The sequence below is a fragment of the Heterocephalus glaber genome, unplaced genomic scaffold (genome assembly GCF_053883595.1).
Source record: "Heterocephalus glaber isolate CG9 unplaced genomic scaffold, H.glaber_assembly_v1.0 deba00000470, whole genome shotgun sequence".
Classification (NCBI taxonomy): domain Eukaryota; kingdom Metazoa; phylum Chordata; class Mammalia; order Rodentia; family Bathyergidae; genus Heterocephalus; species Heterocephalus glaber.
Genome location: NW_028258145.1, coordinates 5,442,343 through 5,458,880, shown reverse-complemented (window position 1 = coordinate 5,458,880; position 16,538 = coordinate 5,442,343). Strand labels below are relative to the sequence as shown.

General features: G+C 44.3%; 1 protein-coding gene and 1 pseudogene across 1 annotated transcript; one reads left to right on the top strand and one right to left on the bottom strand.

Moving 5' to 3' along the window:
* Positions 1–5,153: 5,153 nt before the first annotated feature.
* Pdcl3 (phosducin like 3) lies at positions 5,154–15,113 on the bottom strand. The gene is made up of 6 exons (XM_004844440.4): positions 14,891–15,113; positions 12,780–12,909; positions 10,744–10,834; positions 10,320–10,463; positions 9,063–9,271; positions 5,154–6,539 (listed from the first exon to the last, which is right to left on the bottom strand). The coding sequence occupies exons 1-6, from the start codon at positions 14,894–14,896 to the stop codon at positions 6,394–6,396; spliced, it is 726 nt and encodes a 241-aa protein (XP_004844497.1). The 5' UTR covers positions 14,897–15,113; the 3' UTR covers positions 5,154–6,393.
* Positions 5,530–5,799, top strand: LOC101702855 (mitochondrial import inner membrane translocase subunit Tim9 pseudogene; annotated as a pseudogene).
* Positions 15,114–16,538: the final 1,425 nt, after the last annotated feature.

Genomic DNA, 16,538 nt, shown 5'->3' with positions numbered 1-16,538 from the left:
TATACTAGACAGATATAACCCAATATTTATTGTGTTGCTCAAATTATTCTAGCATTAGCCATTGCCATTTGGTCCCTAAGTCCCTTGGACATACTCCCATCACTATGGTGTTACAGGTTTTATGGACAGACAGCTATAGCTACACTACATATCGATACATATGTACTATATATCGAGGATTATAAATATAATGTATTTCTTTTAAAATTTTCAAATCACCTTGAAGAAGTTACTTAGCTCAAAGTACTGGTTTTTCACTTTTCTTTAGAAGACTTCATTCGCTTCAATAGATAACTCAAGGAACAGTAACAGCATCGTTCTTATGAGGAAGGAGGTATTTTCAACATTTTAAAAGTCAGTAAACAGACTTAGCTTTGAAGCCAGGGGGCAGCCTTACAGGCGGTCCTCAACCTTCAGCCACCCGGAGCACCCTGTCATTGCGCGCCACCATCTGGTAGGATCGAGAAAGCATCAACGCCCAAAGTAGCCGGAAAGGCCATGGAACTCCGGCGGAAGGACAATTCAGGAACACCTCCCCTCTTTCGTTTTGCTTCTACTTTCCTCTCTAGGATGCACAAGAGAGACCGATTACAAAAATCTGCGCTTGAAGGTGTCTAAGCAAGTTCTTTGAAAACCATAAACAAAACTGTCCCGTGCGATTCAGTGCTGCCTTGCTCCAGCAGCATCCACAGCATCCTCCACCTCATCCTCTCCAAGGCACATAGCTCAGCTCCAGAGCAGGCCCGGGACAGGACTGCGGGGAGCTCACTCCCCCGGAGCAGTTCTGGACTGGGCCAGGATCAGGGAACGCAGATCCCCTCTCCCCCCAGGGGTAGTCACCTCTCCAAGGCCACCTGAGGCTTCTTCCCTGCTCACCTCTGCTGTCGGAGCACCACCCTGTATCAGCCTCCGCTTTCCCTGACTCCCCGCTGAGAGCTCCCCTCCTGCGTCCTGGGATCTTCTTTCAAATCAACCCTGCACATAGAGCTGGCTCAGTCCCTGCCTCTGGGCAGAACCCAAATGAGACCTGTGTGGCCCTTTAATCCTGACCCTTTCTTACAGACATAGGACAATCAAGAACCAACCGAGCCCCAGGGCTGGGGTGATCACTGAGGGCCGGAGTAGTTGCCGAGCCTCTGAGGCACCCTGGCTTCCATCCCTGGCACTGCAAAAAACAAAGAAGTAAGCAAACAACAAAAATCTGAACCCTGCCTTTCTTAATCAGTTACAGTTTTCATATTGATGTGATTTATGAACTGTTTTATTTTTAAATAAACTTATTTAGTATAGTTTTAGATTTTCAGAAAAATTAGGGAGATAGTACAGAATATCCACATATCCTGCACCAGTTTCCAGTATGATTAACCTGCTCACTAGCATGGTGCACGCCTTATAATTCATGAATCGCTGTTGGGAGGTAATTGACTCCATCCTGATTCAGAGCTCCTTTGTTTTTGCCTAGCATCCTCTTTCTCTTCTAGGAGTCCATCCAGGACTCCACCACATTTTATGTCCTTGCTGTGACAGTTTCTCTGACTTTCCTTGTTTTGGGTGACCTTGAGAGTTTGAAGCATTCTGGACAGCTCTTGTGTAGAGGGTTCCCTTTTGTCTTGAGTTAGGGTTTTTGAAGATCAGAGTGGCACTTTTCTATCACTGTATCCAGAGGCTAGACTGTCAACATGACTGTTCGTGGTTGGTTTTGGTCTTGATCACCTGCCTGTGTTGCGTTTGTGCACTATACAATTTCCCTGGATACTTTGGAAGAAAGTTGTATGTACAACCTTCCTTTTAACATGGGAATATCTCTGACTGGCCAAGAATCTACCTGTTATTTGGAGTTCTGTGTGGGAGATGATCTTTGCTCTCCACTTACTCAGTTATTTGTCAGTATGGATTCATGGGTATTTACTTTATACTTCATGTTATAACCCAGTGTTTACTGGGTTGTTTAAAGTGCTTCAGCTCCAGCCATTGGGAGAGCTGTCAGTGACTCTAGGTCCCTTTGATACACTCCCAGCATTGTGGTTTTGGGTTTTTGTTTTCTGTTTAGCACTTCTTTACTTTTTGGCACCACAAGATGCTCAGGCCCATCTCTATTTCCTGTTCCAGTTTCAGAATCAGATATTTCTCCAAGGACCCTTAGTTCCTTCTTTGGAGAAAGGGGTTTGTAACCAGGATCCGAGAGGCAGCTGTGGTCTTTGCTACTGAGATATTGTTACTTTTAGGCCCACTCCACTGACACAGCAAGGAAGTGTGTGTGTGGATATGAACCTGTGTAGACACTATCAACATATCACCACGTGGTAACCTGAGTTCAACACTGAGATCTTCAGCTCTTACCTGTGACCCCATGGATCATCCTTCCCTTGCTTATCTGGAACCTCCCACTCTCTCAGTGAGAAATCTGGCTCTCACCATCTGCTAGCAACTTATTTGTCCAATTTAGTATACATGTACGGCAGCATTGTAACTGCTAGCCCATACTCCCATGAGAAATAACATTATCAGCTGGAAGACAGTGCTTGTGTGTGTCTTCTTTGGCCCTCACCATGAAGGATCCACTCATTTCTGGAGCTGCTTAGGTTGGTTCCTTGTTCTTCTATCTCCTCTGTCTCCCAGGGTGTTTCATACATTTGTAACACAGTTGGATTGTTTTGTTAGATTCTGCATTCCATCCAAGGATCCTCCGGCTCCCAAAGTAATTTTTTAAAGTTTGCACATATTAGATTCACTGTGTTGTAAAGCTCTTTGGAACCTGACAAATTCCTGTTGTCCTATCTCCACCATCATCTTATCAAGTAGCCCAGTTTCACACTCAGGTGCCTCACCTGTTCAACCCTCCCATTCTCCCCCAAAACCACTGATCTTTTCGACAAGGTCCCCTGGGGAAGTGGTGCTGAGTGGTGGAGCAGGGCGTGGGGCGAGGTCAGCCAGCCTGTCTGCTGGGTGGATGGAAATGCCTGACTGAAGGCTGTATTCATGGATCACAGTGGGTTTCCATAACTGGGACAAAATTACTTTCATGGGAGCATGTTTCTAAAGTAGGCAACACCATCAAACACACTTGGCCTGTCACATTGGAAAAGTACTTTGTTAAAATTGGGGCCATTACATAATTTAAAACTGGAAGGAATGACAAAACTCAGACATTGGTGACAGGACAGCCTTTAATAGCCCTTCCCTCTTGTTTCTCATGCAGCTTTCCTGAAGTCCTTCGGGCCACAGGAAGTGGCTCTGATCTGCAACCCAGGCCTGAGCGTGGAGGCTGGCAGTGAGGTACAACCCATCCATAGCCCTCATCTCCTCAGGCAAGGGCATCAGGATCAGTGGTGTTTGATACAGACTTAGCCATTTCATTCCTCCCCATCATACATCCCAATTTTTTGGAACCATCTCTCACCAGTCACTTAAGAAAGGGCTACCCTGGCACTTGCCTATCACCCTTCCCCATATCCTTCCCCTCCAGGCACCAAAAGTCAGCTTACAGGTAGCCTTCTTGTCCATTTCCTTGGTCACTAATGTATAAGGCTTTAGATCTAACATGTCACCCAAAAGTCTTGTTAGGGAGTGGGACCTGCTTGGGGGTGGGTCACAGGGGGTGTGACCTGGGAAGGTGGATTCTGTCCTTGACTCCTCCCTACACGCTCTGCTTCCTGGCTGCCATGAGATGAACAGCCTCTGCCATGCCCTTCTGCCAAGTTTTTGCCTTGGAGCCAGCTAACCATGGACTAAAGCCCCTGAACCATAAGCTAAATCAAACCTTTCCATCTTTAAACTGTAAGTGTGGTATTTAGTCCCAGTGATGAGAAAGTGACCGATATTGTTTCTGCTGTGGAATTAAACACACTCAGTGCTTAAGAACCAAGTTTCATCACCTGTCAAATACCCAGGGCTCTGAAGGAAACAGAAGGCAGATAATGGTAAATACTGTGAGGATGTCTCCCAGAATTAACTAACCTGTAGAGAATAGGTCAGGTTCCAAATCACAACCCTAATTTTAGGATAGAGATACTGTGCTCTAACTCTAGCTCAGTCAGGTGGCTGAAGAGCTGCCTGGGTCCTGGATGCTGTGCAGGCAGGCAGAGCTCATTAGCAAGGCCAGGGGCACCTGAGCTCTTACTGCACGCAAGCTAAAGGCCCTCTCTGCATGGGGTCAAGATCACAGGTTGGTTTCCAGTCAGATCAAAGTGGCATGGTGGACATTCAGAATGAGAACCTGCTGTTCAGCACTGTGGACGTTGCCCACATTCAAGCAGGGCCTCTCCCTTGTAAGTGTGCTTCAGGCCCCCAGGAAACTTCCCACCCTTATTCTTCCCCCACATTTCACTACGCTGTGCTGTCAGTGACCAACAGAAGATCTGAGGAGGCAGCTCTCCTGCAAACTGCCGGAACCAGGGACAGAATTCAGCAAGCTTCTTTGAACCCTGCAATTAAAATTTCATGAACATTCTTCAAGCTAAAACCATTACAGAAAATGTTTTAGCAGTGTTGGCTGTAGTGATAGAAAAATAAATAAGACAAACTTCTGACAGATAAAAAGGGTCATGGCTGCTTGTCGTTCTGTGAATTAGAGGAAAAATATTTTACAGTGTCACCTGAAAGTACTTTGTGCTGATTTTTGCAAGATTCAAATCAGTGTTAAGTGCTATGTCATTCCACACAAATACTGGGGACTGTTTCCCCCAGGTTTTCTGTTAGCAATGTCAGTTTGACAAGAAGTGATAAAGGCTAACAGGATCCTGGTTCACAAAACATCTTCATATTTTTTTACTTATTGAGATAGTTTATGTGTGTGTTTATATTTTACTTCCAAAAAAGAATATTGACATGTATAGAAGTCAAAATGAAATGATATCTCAACATTACTTTAACCAAAAAAAAAAAAAAACAATTAAAGAAAAATGGCAATAATTAAAATGTCAGTTATGGCCTTGATGAAAGAGGTTTTCCTTTCCCCCACAAAAATTGCCCATTACTTCTAAACAGGACAAATACTAACATGTTTTCTCTATAGAGCATTCTTATGTATTTTTGAGTTGATAATTCTGTTGCTAACTTTATAAAACAAAAAATGTAACTATAAAGCTTCATTCACAATTTTTCCAATATTCAATTGTTTAAAACTCCACATACAGTAGTTATATTTCAAAAAATAGTGAATAGTTTCATGGTTTACTTAGAACATAAATGGGAAAATATATACAACTGGCATTCCAATAAATGGTTTAAATTTTCTTTTAAATACCCCAACAGGCTGACAGAAGTCGCAGTCCCCCCAGCCTCGTACAGACAAAAGCCAGTGACTGAGAAGAAATCAGGCCTCACTGGAACCCTGAGCAGAGGTTGGACAACTACTTCTCAGGAACTCAGGAAACTCATGTGTCAGAAAAGGTGACTCATACTCTCACTGCAATTTTTTTTTTTTTGGTACTGGGGATCGAACTCGGGACCTTGTGCTTGCAAGGCAGGCAGCGGAACCACTGAACTAAATCCCCGGCCCAAGGTGACTCATAAATAAATCAAAAGAATATGGCTGCACAGATATCAGAATCCGATCAGATAAAACAGTTTAGGGAATTCCTGGGAACCTACAAGAAACTTACAGAAACCTGCTTTTTGGACTGTGTTAAAGACTTCACAACAAGAGAAGTAAAACCTGAAGAGATTACCTGTTCAGAACATTGCTTACAGAAATATTCAAAAATGACACAAAGAATATCCATGAGATTTCAGGAATACCATATTCAGTAGAATGAGGCCCTGGCAGCCAAAGCGGGACTTCTTGGCCAGCCCCAATAGAGAAGTCCCAATGGCTGAGCTCTGGGTGGAGGCTGCCATGGCTGTTGCACTGGGAAAGAGGACTGATCAGGTGGAAACCCTGAAAGTGGTGGGCACCATGTTGAACCATCTGTCATGACTATTTGGCAAATGGAAACCACTGGAAAAACAAAATTGCTGCTCACCAGGAATAATCGAAATAGAGGATCTTATTATTCAGTGAAAGAAATAAGATGCAACATTAAGGTTGAAGCCTTAAGATTCAGTAGCTTGGTAACTTAATTAGAAAAATAAGCCTCTGTTTCTTCAACTGTGACTGTTAATTTTAAAGCAAAATATGTGTTCAATCATGTAAGAGAAAAACGTTACTGAAAGTGAAATAAATGGGACTATACCGAAAAAAAAATTTTTTTTAAAGAAATGTTATCTAAAAATAGTCTCAAGAAATTTAATACAATTCTGAGCAATGATTATTTCTGAAATGTATGAGATGTGAAACATAATTAGAAAAAGGCTAAAAACCAAAAGTATTTGTGTTCTTGCTTTTTTCTTTTTAAAAAAATTCAGACGTTGTGTCACATCAAGAAAGTTCGAAAAGTCCCGGCAGCTGCAGCCTCAGTTGCCCTCAGAGTCGCTGTCCCCACTCCTCATGGGCACAGAACCTCGCACTGAGGATAGCAGCGCATCCTCCAGGGGCTTCCTGGGGTTCTCCTCCAGGTCAGTCTTGACTGCTCCAGACTCAGACAGTTTCCACTCCAACTCTGTTGTGCAAAGGGAAAAGCAAATCACATACAGCACCGCAGCACACGGCCTTTTCTCAAACCCTCAAGCCATATAATTTTTGGGGGGGGGGTACTAGGGATCAAACTTGGGACCCTGTGCGTGCGAGGCAGGTGGTGGAACCACTGAGCTAAATCCCCGGCCCAAGCCATATAATTTTTAACAGAAAACATAATCATAAAAATTTGGTGACAGGGGCCAGGGATTTAGCTCAGTGGTTCTGCTGCCTGCTTCGCAAGCACAAGGACCCAAGTTCAATCCCTGGTACAAAAGAAAAAAAAAAACTTTGGTGACAATCTTACTGCCATAGTGTTATGGTGCCAAAAAAGAGAGAGGGGAAAAAGTGGCTCTTTAAGAAGGAAAATTCAAAAAACTTTCACTTTTTCAGATGCTGAGATCAAATGAGATATTATATAAGCTTGAACCTATATGAAAACTGCAATAAGATACAAAGAATAAACTTTTCCTGTAGCTACTGTAGTATCCCAGCTTGGACAATTTCTCAGGAAAGAAACAGGCAAGAAACATTTAGAGGAAATAATCTCCCCAGGTCACATGCCAACCACATCACCAAACCTAATTTTAGTGGACTAAAGGAGAACTACAGCCTTGTGTTCAATATCCCATCTACTCAGCTCAAAGGACAATTGTTGGTTGATACCCTAGAGCTAATACATTTATTCCAAGTAATATAAAATACTTAAAAATAAAGTACCAGAAACTAAGCAATCAGAGACCAAAGACTCACTTCCTATATTTCACCCTCTTATAATCAGTAAAATTGTACACAGTGTAAGATCTTGTGAAGCAAAGTCAGGGGATGCATTTTTCATCAAAGAACCCAAGTATAACCAAAGAATGCCCAAAGAGATTTGAAAATCGCAAGGTCAATGCTAACTATGTACTTTCACTAACATCTGTCAAGTTTCCTGAAGTCGTAGTAAAGAGTAGAACAGTGATTACCAGGGATGGGGGTAAATGGGGAGATAAAGGTCAAACGGTACAGAGTTTCAGTTATAAAATGAATAAGCTCTGGGGACTGAATATATAGCACAGTGGTCATCATTAGCAACAATGTATTAAACGCTGGAAATTTGTTTGCAACATAAATCTTAAGTATTCTCACCAAAGGGAAAAAGGAAAGAGGTAACTATGTGAAGTGCTTAGCTTGATTGTGATAACTATTTCACACTGTACTTCTAAACCAAATCATCATGCTGTACACTTTAAATATATACATTTCTTGTCAATTACATCTCAGTCCTGGAGGGGGTGCTCCACAGAGATGATTATTACCCTAGTATTTTCAGCTTTAGGTACATTGGCTAGATGTTGTGAAAAATCAACAAATTTCTCTAAAAAAGTAAGATTTCTGATTCCTGATTCAAAAATATATTTACATATCCACAATAGGGACATACATTCATGTACAAGTATGTAAATATAAATTCACTAATCCTTAAGACTTTCTAGAAATAAAGACTAAAATATAACTGTATCTGGCTATGGTGTAGATGTCATTTTTTGTCAGTGTAGCAATGCTGGGAGGTGGGGTCTTTGGGAGGGAGTCATGTCAGTCTCCCAAGACTGCATGGTTCTCACAGGGATGGATGGCTGTCAGGAGTGGGTGTTATGAAGTGAGCCTGGCACCTCTCAGTCTCTCCTGGCACGAGTGCCTGCCTCCCCTCCACTTCTCCGCAATGATGTGATATAGCATGAGACCTCACCAGAACCTGATGCCAGGCTGTGTGAGCCAAACAAACCTCCTTCCTTCATAGAACACTCAGGCCTCAGGCGTTTTGTTATAGCAACAGAAAATGGACTCAGACTATACCTCGTGATCTGATCAAAAAAGGTCAAAATTAGCTATGAATTACTTTGAAATACCGTTTATCTTTGAACAATGGAATAATGCATAACTGAAGTATCTCTTACGTGTTTGCGTTTACATTTGTCCTTTCCCCAGGTGAACATCGTAGTGGTAACGTATAAAGACTTATGTTTAAAAATACACTTATGAAGACTAGTGTAGTTGGTACATTACTTCGGTAAAGAGATAAAAGATTTTACTCAGCAGGAATGTCTCTGGCCTCAGATTCCCTTTCACACATGGATATATACTTTGACACTTCCCTGAGTAACAGTGGAAAGGAACAAAAACCACATTCTTCCAGAGTTAGAAGCAGAGTTAAGTAAGCTCAAATGTAAAACCTACTAAAATACTCAGCTAAGACATACATATAAACTAGTGTCACTAATATGGTGCAAATTAAATGAAAATAAATAAAAAATGAAGGCTGTGACCTTGAACTACAACATAAAAGAAAACATTCAACTGATGAATTAACTAAGAGGAGAGATTTAATGTGCTTCCTCCCGTTCAACACCGCACTGGGGCAAAGGTGGGCATGACATGTCACCATGACACACAGCCAGGGAGCTGGAAGCAGGCAAGCTCTTTGACAGGAAGACCCCCTCCCTTGCCTGTCCCGAGAGCCCCTCACCATCTCTTGTCAGGTTCATGCCACCGAACACCAGAGGACCGATGAACTGAGCCTTGATGTCACCTTCAAGGTAGACGAATATTGTGGGCAGATTCCTATCCGGGTAATTGGGTATGCAGGTTGTTGAAATGGCCTTGATAAATTTGACATCAGGAAACTTCCTGGCAAGTCCACTGAGGTGCTGATTTATCAGGGCACAGAGGGGAATCCTTCAGAAACAGGAAGGGAAGCAGCTGTGACCACACATTTATAGAACAAAGCCCAGAGCCTGGCTACCCACCATAAAGTCTCCCAACGGTTGTACAGGTGGTGTGTACCCAGGTGATGGCAAACCTTTTAGAGACAAGTGACCCATTTATTTATCGCAAAGTGCCAACACTGTAATTAAACCTGAATACTGAGGTTTTAGTTAAAAAAAAAACCTCAAACAATAATATCTTTTATCTTAAACAATATGTGTGTCATAGGTTCACTACCTATGGCCTAGAAAGACTTTAAGCTTTCTAATATGTTCAGGGAATGTGAAGATCCCAAATTACAAAGTCTAATTTAACTGAAGCCAACAGTAACTCAGAAGGACAGCTTCAATGTAAAAGATAACAGCTATGCTCCTCTATCACAGTGAATGAGACATGACAGAACAGAAGATTCAGAATTGTGAAAAAGGTCAGAAAGGTGTTCTCTGCTTTAAAGAAATTTCTGAACAAGCACTGGACACCATAATTTAAGAACAGCACTGGGCAGATGAGAATACTGGATATCCAAAGCATCAATAAGCATAATTATTATTAAGTTCACTCTTGGCCACCTATAATAGTAATAAATTACATGGAACTTTGAAATGCCAGAGTTTCTTGCAGATGTGTCCAACCTGTGGCTTATCCTTTTTCTCTCCTTTTTTAATGTTATAATAAATAAATTTTTAAAAAGGAAGCTGTTAGTTATATACATTAATTATATTTTATACTTGATATGTGGCCAGGACAGTTCCTTCATGTGGCCCAGGCAAGCTGAGAGATTTGGTCATGCTTACGAGAGAGATGACTCAGAATTTTTAAGAGAAGAAAACTAAGTTTTCATTTTCTGCTTTTACAAAGATAATTGTATTATTCACAGGTATTTGTTTGAAAGTCTTAAGGTGAAACTAGTGCAGCAAGCAAAAGACAAAGAAACCATCTGATATGGGTTATACTTGAAACAGGTTCAAGACAGAAATTCAAATGAGCATCTTGCAGACTGTGTGGAAGAGGAGCTCACCCTTGCTTGTAAAGGTGCAAGATCACCCACAAGCCCTCACCGGCTTTGGTAACTTCCTGAACATAATCCTTTCCTGAGATCTCCAAAACATCTCCAAATTTATTCTTCAGTTGAACTGCCTTCCACTCAGCCAGTCTTTGCTGCCTGCACAAGAGGAGGAAAGGAACACCTTACACACGTGTAAGCACACACACGCACACACATGTCCACACATATACACACAACTTTCAGAAGGCAATGCTTGTTCATCACCTAGTCTTTTTTACCTCATGGCAAAAGTCTAAGACCACTCCACTGAAATCTTCAATATTACTGTTCAGAAACGGTCTTTTCCAAATGTGATCTTGGCCAGAAAATTAGTTTCTCAGGACACCCATTTTGTTACCCCACAAAACCCGGGACCACCCCTCTGGGTGACACTAACCTGTACATTTCAATAGCCCGTTCATCCTCCTCATTGAATTCATCTTCATTATCCTCTAGCTCTTCCAAAGTCATATCTTCATATGTTTTCACTAAATGTAGTTAAATTGGCAAAAGGAAAAAATTTAAAAGACTAATAGACAAGCATTTCAGGTTTTTCTCTTCTCTTTTCTCTTAAAGATGTGTGCAAAACACCAAGACAAGCTGGGGATTTAGCTCAGTGGTTTTGCCGCCTGCTGCGCAAGTGCAAGGACCCGAGTTCAATCCTCAGTACCAAACAAAACAAAACAAAACACCAAGACAAACATTAAGGTGTTTCACTAGCAATAAGAAGCTGAGGGTGTTTTTAGAGATTTATGTTGGTATCTGCTGGCTTGACCACCTTACCTCCACACGGTAATAACGGTATGAGTAAGAAGTTTCCCAGCTTTACAAAATAAGAGTTATATGGGCTGATAAAAAATATAAGTAAAAAAAATTATTAAGGTAAAAGACACATTGATTAATCCCCCTCAAAATACTACCCCTCCTTATGAACACACTTATCCCATTGTTCTTGTCACTTTCTGAAGCAGTTCTGGAAGACTTCTTTTGGGCATGAGGTATGATAAAAAATATAGTGAACGCTGCTGCCGAGTGCCAATGGAAGGGCAGGTTCATAAAAACATGATGCTGTGTTCTCATCCACCTTATTCACTAGATCTAGCAACAGAGACTTCTGGCTCTTCCCCAAAGTCAAAATGACCACGAAAAGTAAACATTTTGAATCCATTCAAGATATCAAGGCAGCCACGACTACAACTGAAGACTTTCAGGAAAGAGTTCCGAAACTGCTTCAAAAACATGGGATCAGTGTGTTCAAAGTGAGGGCATGATTCAGAAGGGAACCAATGGCAATGTGTCTTTTACTGTACTAAATTAAAAAAATAAACACTGTATTTTTTTGATCACACCGTATTTGCCTGAAATCTCCTGATCTGACTGAGCTGTGCCAACAGCTCCCCCACCCAGAGGAGATGGGGCAACTGTGAGGCCTTCTCTAGCACACAGTTGCTGGAGTAACGTGATCATCACACACTTCGCCATCTTTTCTTACGAGTGGTCAGCAGCTCCATCCTTTCATTACCCACTGCTACGAAATCTGCGTCCTATTTCTACTGCTATAAATACCCTTGTTTCTGGATATCAAGTCGGGCTCTGCCCTGCCCCCTCTTTACTTTCTTATCAAGGTCAACAATGACCCCCAGTTCTTGATGCTGGGCAGCCCCTGACTCAAGCACTGCCTCCTCTGCAGATGGTGCTCTGGCTTCCAGACACCCCCTCTCCTCCTACCCCTATGTCCCTACATCCCACCTTTTGAGCCCCTTGGTGACAAAAATTCTTTCATTTGTTTTTGTATTTTGAGACAGGGTCTCCTTATATAGTTCAGCCTAGCCTTGAACTCCCTCAGGAGTTCTGGGAACTAGCTCAGGCTGGCCTCAGACTCACAATCATCCTGCCTCAGCCTCCTGAGTGCTAGGATCACAGGTGTGCGCCACTGTGTCCAATAAGGTTCAGTCCTTTGACTCTCTGCTTGTACCTGAGCTTTTAGTGACTGAATCTAATCTCATGGCTTTAAGTACTGTGGCTCTGCTGACAACTCCCAAAGTTATGCCTTCTGCTGATTTCTCAAACTGAGAAAAACAGTCCCTGTACCCACTTAGCATCTCCACTTGTTTAGCAAGAATCAAAGGTGAACAGGTCCCAGGTAGAGCTCACCACCTCCCTCTGAAGCTGTTCCCCTTCCAGCCTTTCCCATCCCAGGACAAGCGGTCATCCTTGTCCCACCTTTCTCACTCCTCAGATCCCCAGCACATCCTGTGGGCCCCGATCTGACCCCTCTCCCTCCCACCTACACCACACTGGCCCAAGCCAATGGGGCACTGACCATCAGTAAAAGCCAATGCTCGGAGAACCCTTCCACCACAGCATTTGGAGGTTTCGAAAGTAGTTTCCAGATCCAAATAGCCACAGAACAAAGAAAATCAGCAAGCTCACCTACTGACTGATGGAGGACCCTCTGCTCCTCCTCTTCTGCTTCCTTTTCCAATTCTTTCAGGCTTTTCTTTGAGGGTAGGATGCCCTTTTTTCGTAAGATGTCATTCCATTCAGTGTCTGCATTGGGGTCCTAGAACAGCAGGGGTGAGGACACCGTGAGTGCAAAGTCTGGTACAGCGGGCATGAGGTCAAATGGGAAATGTGGGGAAGAGCAGAATGCTAGCCAAACTGTTCCGTGGCTTACTTCTGAGAAAGTGTCAAAAGATCCACAGCCCCTCTTTTGTTCTTCCTCCCTCCCCAGAAACAGGAGCTAGTCTCGGGGTGAAAGCCAGGATATGATGTACAGATCAACATCGATGTTGAAACCAACATTCTGACTTGGCTTCTGTGCATTACATTTATTAATGACAGTGATTCATTCAACAGATAGTTAAGTACCTACTACATGTAAATTACTGTATTAGGCAAAATGGAAGTAGGGTAAACTGAAATCACCTGTTATCTATCTAGAGACAAACTGTGGCTAACGGTCTAGGGTTAGAGAGACCTGCATTCCACAAGGTGGACAGAGATGTTCTGTAGAGGATGTAACACTGGCCGTCACCCAAGGGTGGGAAAGAGCCAGCCATGTTAGAGTGGGGATTTAGGAAATAATTTTCCAGGCAGAGGGACCAGCATAAGTAAGAGGCCCCAAAGCAAACAGAATGTGACATTCTGAGCATCTCAAAGCCTTAGGTAGAGACAGGGGAAGGAGGAAGCCTGAGGTTAGGCTGACAGAATTCCAAAGTAGGAAGAGCTGAACCCTTGGGAGTAGCTCTTAACAGCTAATGTTTATTAAACACTAAGTGGTGGGACTCTTAAGTTCTTCACGTGTGGCTACTCAATCCTCCCAAGCCGAGGTGAGCATGGCGTCTGGAAAGAGACTGCCATGCCAAATGGGGCCAAACTGACCAGGAGCCAATGTCACAAACACAAATGTCAGAGTGGGCTCTCAGATCCAGAACCCAGCTGGACAAGTGTGGGTGTGTATGGCTTGGGGCATTGGCTTGGAAAATGAGCTCAGGGAGCATTGTGGAAAGGATCTGGGATAAACAGGCTCCAGTCCCACCTCTGCAATTCAGGCCTGCTGAGATGTATGGAAGAAAAGTCACCAGATTCCTTCCAACAGGTGGTTGGGGAAGGCCTTTACAAGACGGTCATTTGTAAGCAGAGAATGATGAAGGAAGCAGCCCTGGCCCTCTGTTCGTCAGCAAAGGGTGCGGCCGACCTGCTGTCATTATAGATGACCACTTCTCCCCTTCCAACCAAGGGCACAGTATCTCCACTTCCCACCCCTTTGAGTGGAGATCACTGGTTCAAAACTCCTGACCACAGCGATCAGAGAGGGCTGGGTCAATGGACAGTGACAAAATCTGGTTGTCACTGATGTTTGTTCATAAAAGCCATTTCTATGGAGTTTTGTTTCATTTTCTTTGGGTTTCTGTCAAATACCATTAGCAAAGTCCAAGGAGCGAGGAGAGGGCAGAGGGGAGAGACAGAGAACATAACTAGGGGATTCTGACTGCATTCATTTTAAGAAATTAACGCTGAGCAGAGGGACTGTGGAGCTGAGCTCTGGAGCCCAGGGAGCTGGAAAAGGAGGCACCCAGTATGAACACCAGAGTTGGGGACAGAGAGAGCCACTAAGCCCTCAGGCAGCTCCGATACGCCAGGCACACAGGGATTCTGGCCCTGATTTCCGAGGTGGGATCCCTCATTCCTCCAAGCCTCGACACCCCCCCCCCCCATTCAAACACACCTGCCCAGGTGCTTACTAAGGAAGTAGGAAGTGGCTTTTAAGTCACCTGAGATCTGGCAAATCCTTCCGAAGCCTCAGACACCCGCCTCAAGGAGGACCAGCCCCCCAGTACTGAGATTTGGGGAGCTGGAAGACTCAGTGCGGGGAGGGGGGGCACGCCCGCCCTCCCACATGGCGCCTGAGCAGGCCTCGTCTCGCGTGGCCTCTGAACTGCGGCGCCCGGGAACTGTCGCAGGCCAAGCGCCCGCGGCGGGAGCAACCGGGTCCAATGAGCGGCCGTGCCTTAGGGCCCCGTGGACCCTGCCTCGCTCACCTGCATCTTGTCCGCCGATCGCTCGAGTCAGCCCAGCCTCAGTACCTAGACCCGCTCAACTCCGTTCTACGCACGCGCACAACCTCAGGTCCGCCTCTTCTCCCTGCCAACGCTTCGCCCCGCCCTCAAGCGCGACCTGTGCGGAGCTAAGAAGTGAAGGCTCTGCGCCAGAGCCAGATCTTCAGCCCTGGGCGCCGACGCCTGACGCGTGCACGAAGCGGAGGACGCTGCCGTGGCTGGGGAAAGCGCTTGACCTGAGGCTGGTCCCGGCGCTGCCTTATTCGGGCAAGGCCGCGCCTGGGGACGGGCGGGACTGGCGGGGGCGGTGACGCGACTTCCCCAACCACCCGCACCTGCGGAGACATCTTGGCCCGCCTGACGAAAAAGTCAGAAATAGAAATGCGTTCTGGCCATCCGACGCTGTGATTAAAAATGATCGGAGATCACCTGGACTTCAACCACTGCCATGTCACTATCAGATGTTACAGCTCGTCCCTGAGACAGATATACTGAGAGCCTCTGGGTGCCAGCCACCATTCTAGGCTCTGCGGATTCGGCGGTGTCAAAAGGGACTGACGGGCTGGGGTGTAGCTCAGTGGTAGAGCGCTTGCCCACGGCTCGATTCCCAGCATCAGCAAAACAAAAAACAAAACAGGCGAAAGTCATTTTACCTCGTTAAGCCTCGGGAAACTGGCATGCAAAGTACTTAGCCCGGTGGCACCGAATAGAAACCAGCAGTCTGACTGTAGGATGCAGCTGCGAGGCCCCATCAGAATTTGAGTTGAGGAGCTTTTCTGGCTAGTGTTAAGGGGCTGGGGTACATCTGTGGTGGCTTATTGTCTCCTGGCAATAAAGCAGGCGCTGGTCACAGATGCCACACATCTGTATGTAGGCACAAGGCTCCCAACTTTGGCTAAGCATATTGGAATTGCCTCTGAGAAGCAATCAAGAATAGAGAGGAAGGGAGGAGCTGGCCCCACAGATATTTAAACACTGTGGTATTGATGCATGAATACACAAAGGGATCAAAGAACAGCGAAGCAAGCTCAGAGCAATTCCAGAAATGGAGCCAAGTACACAAGCATTAGGGTTAGTGTATGCATAAGTCAGCTTCCCAGTCCCCTGGAGAAGGGGGTGGCCTTTCAATGGAGGGTGTTGGGACATTTGAAAGAGCATTGGAAAGTAGAAAAAATTGGGTACATCACAATATGCATCAGAATTTAAAAAGAACTAAAACTACTAGAAGGAAATATGGGCTAATTTTATAATTTAAAAATGGAAAGGGCCAGGGATTTAGCGCAGTGGTTCCGCTACCTGCCTCACAAGCGCAAGGTCCAGAGCAATCCCCGGTACCCTCCCCCCTCCCCCCCAAAAAGGAAAAAGACTTCAGTGACTATTATTGAAATTCAGAAGGCCAATTTAAAAAATAATAGATTCAACTACTTTTTTGCATAAAAATAATGCTTAAAAGCATGTTGCCTCTGGTATAAATAAAAAGTTAAAAAATATATTTATGTGTATATTCATATTTGCTTAATTTTGTAAGAATCACAGGAAAAAGGAAACGAAGAGGAATGAAGTGGTAGAGGCATGGCTGGGAAAGAGAATCTAATAAATTTTTATTTAGTAGCAAAGACAATTTTGTGGG